The sequence below is a fragment of the Orycteropus afer genome, unplaced genomic scaffold, assembly GCF_000298275.1.
Source record: "Orycteropus afer afer isolate SDZICR_OR568_19922 unplaced genomic scaffold, OryAfe1.0 scaffold00040, whole genome shotgun sequence".
NCBI classification, from domain to species: domain Eukaryota; kingdom Metazoa; phylum Chordata; class Mammalia; order Tubulidentata; family Orycteropodidae; genus Orycteropus; species Orycteropus afer.
Genome location: NW_006921627.1, coordinates 12,807,532 through 12,809,250, shown reverse-complemented (window position 1 = coordinate 12,809,250; position 1,719 = coordinate 12,807,532). Strand labels below are relative to the sequence as shown.

The window sequence follows — 1,719 nt, the reverse complement described above, 5'->3', positions numbered from 1 at the left end:
GCAGCCACCTGCCTTTCCTAGGGCAACTTTAACCCTTTCACTGAATTAAGAAATTCCATTAGAGAAAAAGCAACTGTAGCTCCTGAACTAAACTCTGAAAGATCTCCATTCCTTGGAATTTTAGCACATTTAGACCACATTCCTTCCACAAATGTCAGATATGTTTAAAATTTTTTATATTAACCAGCTTTCTTAGCTTTATCCCATAGAAGCATCAAACTTCCGTGAACTCTTCCATTCTTCATGGAAGCAAAAGTCTAGCTTTGAATCTCTACTTCACCGTTAACTTTAAATTCAACATTGAGAGAAGTGATTTAACCTTTTTTTCTATTATCTTGTTCATGTGTAAGAAGGAGAAAATAATAACACAGGGGGTCCAAATTGTTGTTCAAATGAATTCAGAGCAGAAATATAACTTAACTCGGCTCTGTGGTGGGGTTAGAATACATATTTGGTTTCGTCCAGAATACACACAATGCAATAACGCTATTACAAATAATAGCAACTCCTGAAGTGAAATCCAAGTATAGATTTGTTGTGGGGAGGGAGCAATACTCTGTGATTCCCAGGGAAATCTGACCGATGGCAATACCATCTGACATCATCTCTCCTGGGAGATTTCCAGTCTACTCAAAGGGGAGCACATGATTTGAAATTATGTAGCCAAATATGGAGTCTAAAGCCTGAAATCACAAGTAAAGCATGACCTGTCTCATGGCCCATTCACTTTTCAGCTCCGAACATGACACAAGATGAACAAATCTGATTGGCCCTGTTATCTATGGCTGCTACTTGAACCTTCTGATGAGCAGGCCCCATTCCTGACTCTATTCTCTTTGCTCTGTGCTCCATATCAATGACTTCTAGCCCCCAGGCAATGGCAATGAGTGGGTATAGTTTATGAAGTGTCTCTTTGACTAAACTCCCTGGCTCTGCACATTCAGAGTGACACCACCAAATACTCAGAGTAGAGATTCTGACATTTCTAGTATATCCTTCTCAGATCCTATGCCCACTGCCATCAAGTCAAAACCATAGCGTTTCCGGCTGTAAGTCTCACAGAAGTAGACTGCCTCATCTTTCTCCCATGGGGTGGCTGGTGGGTTCTAACCAGTGACCTTTTGGTTAGCAGCCCAATGCTTTAACCACAGTTCCACCAGAGTTCCTTCAGACCCTATGCAGAACTCCATAATCAGAAGGTTAACACTGATAGGATCTATATAGCAGCTTCCATTCACTAGATTGTTTCATCTAAATTTGGTTTCCTGTTCTTCAACCCTACAGACCTCTGCTCATGTTATTTCTGTAGGAAACCAGACCCAGCTGCTGCCCAGGTGCAGTGACTTCCTGTCCAACCCAGTGGATTCTACAACCTCCAAGGGCAGTACTAACTGCTCATGTGCGGGGTCCCAAAAAAAAAAAAAATAGCCTTTCTTATGTCTGTAAAATGTCCCTTTTGACATGACCCTCTCTCTCCTCAGAGAGTGCACAACTCCGCCTGGTGAACGGGGACAGTCACTGTGCTGGAAGAGTGGAGATCTTTTACCAGAGCCAGTGGGGCACCATCTGTGATGACAACTGGGACATAAAGGATGCTCATGTTGTATGCAGACAGCTGGGCTGTGGATGGGCCCTTGATCACAAGCGCGGAGCCTACTTTGGTATGGGATCAGGACCCATCTGGCTAGATGAGTTGAATTGTACAGGAGAGGAATATCA

At 43.2% G+C, this 1,719-nt stretch overlaps 1 protein-coding gene across 1 annotated transcript in view; it reads left to right on the top strand.

Moving 5' to 3' along the window:
* The window catches only part of CD163 (CD163 molecule), a 386,915-nt gene that overhangs the window by 130,374 nt on the left and 254,822 nt on the right, over positions 1-1,719 (top strand). The window contains exon 16 of the mRNA XM_042780454.1: positions 1,482-1,603. Coding sequence (XP_042636388.1) covers positions 1,482-1,603 — 122 coding nt within the window. The remainder of the gene's footprint in view (positions 1-1,481; positions 1,604-1,719) is intronic.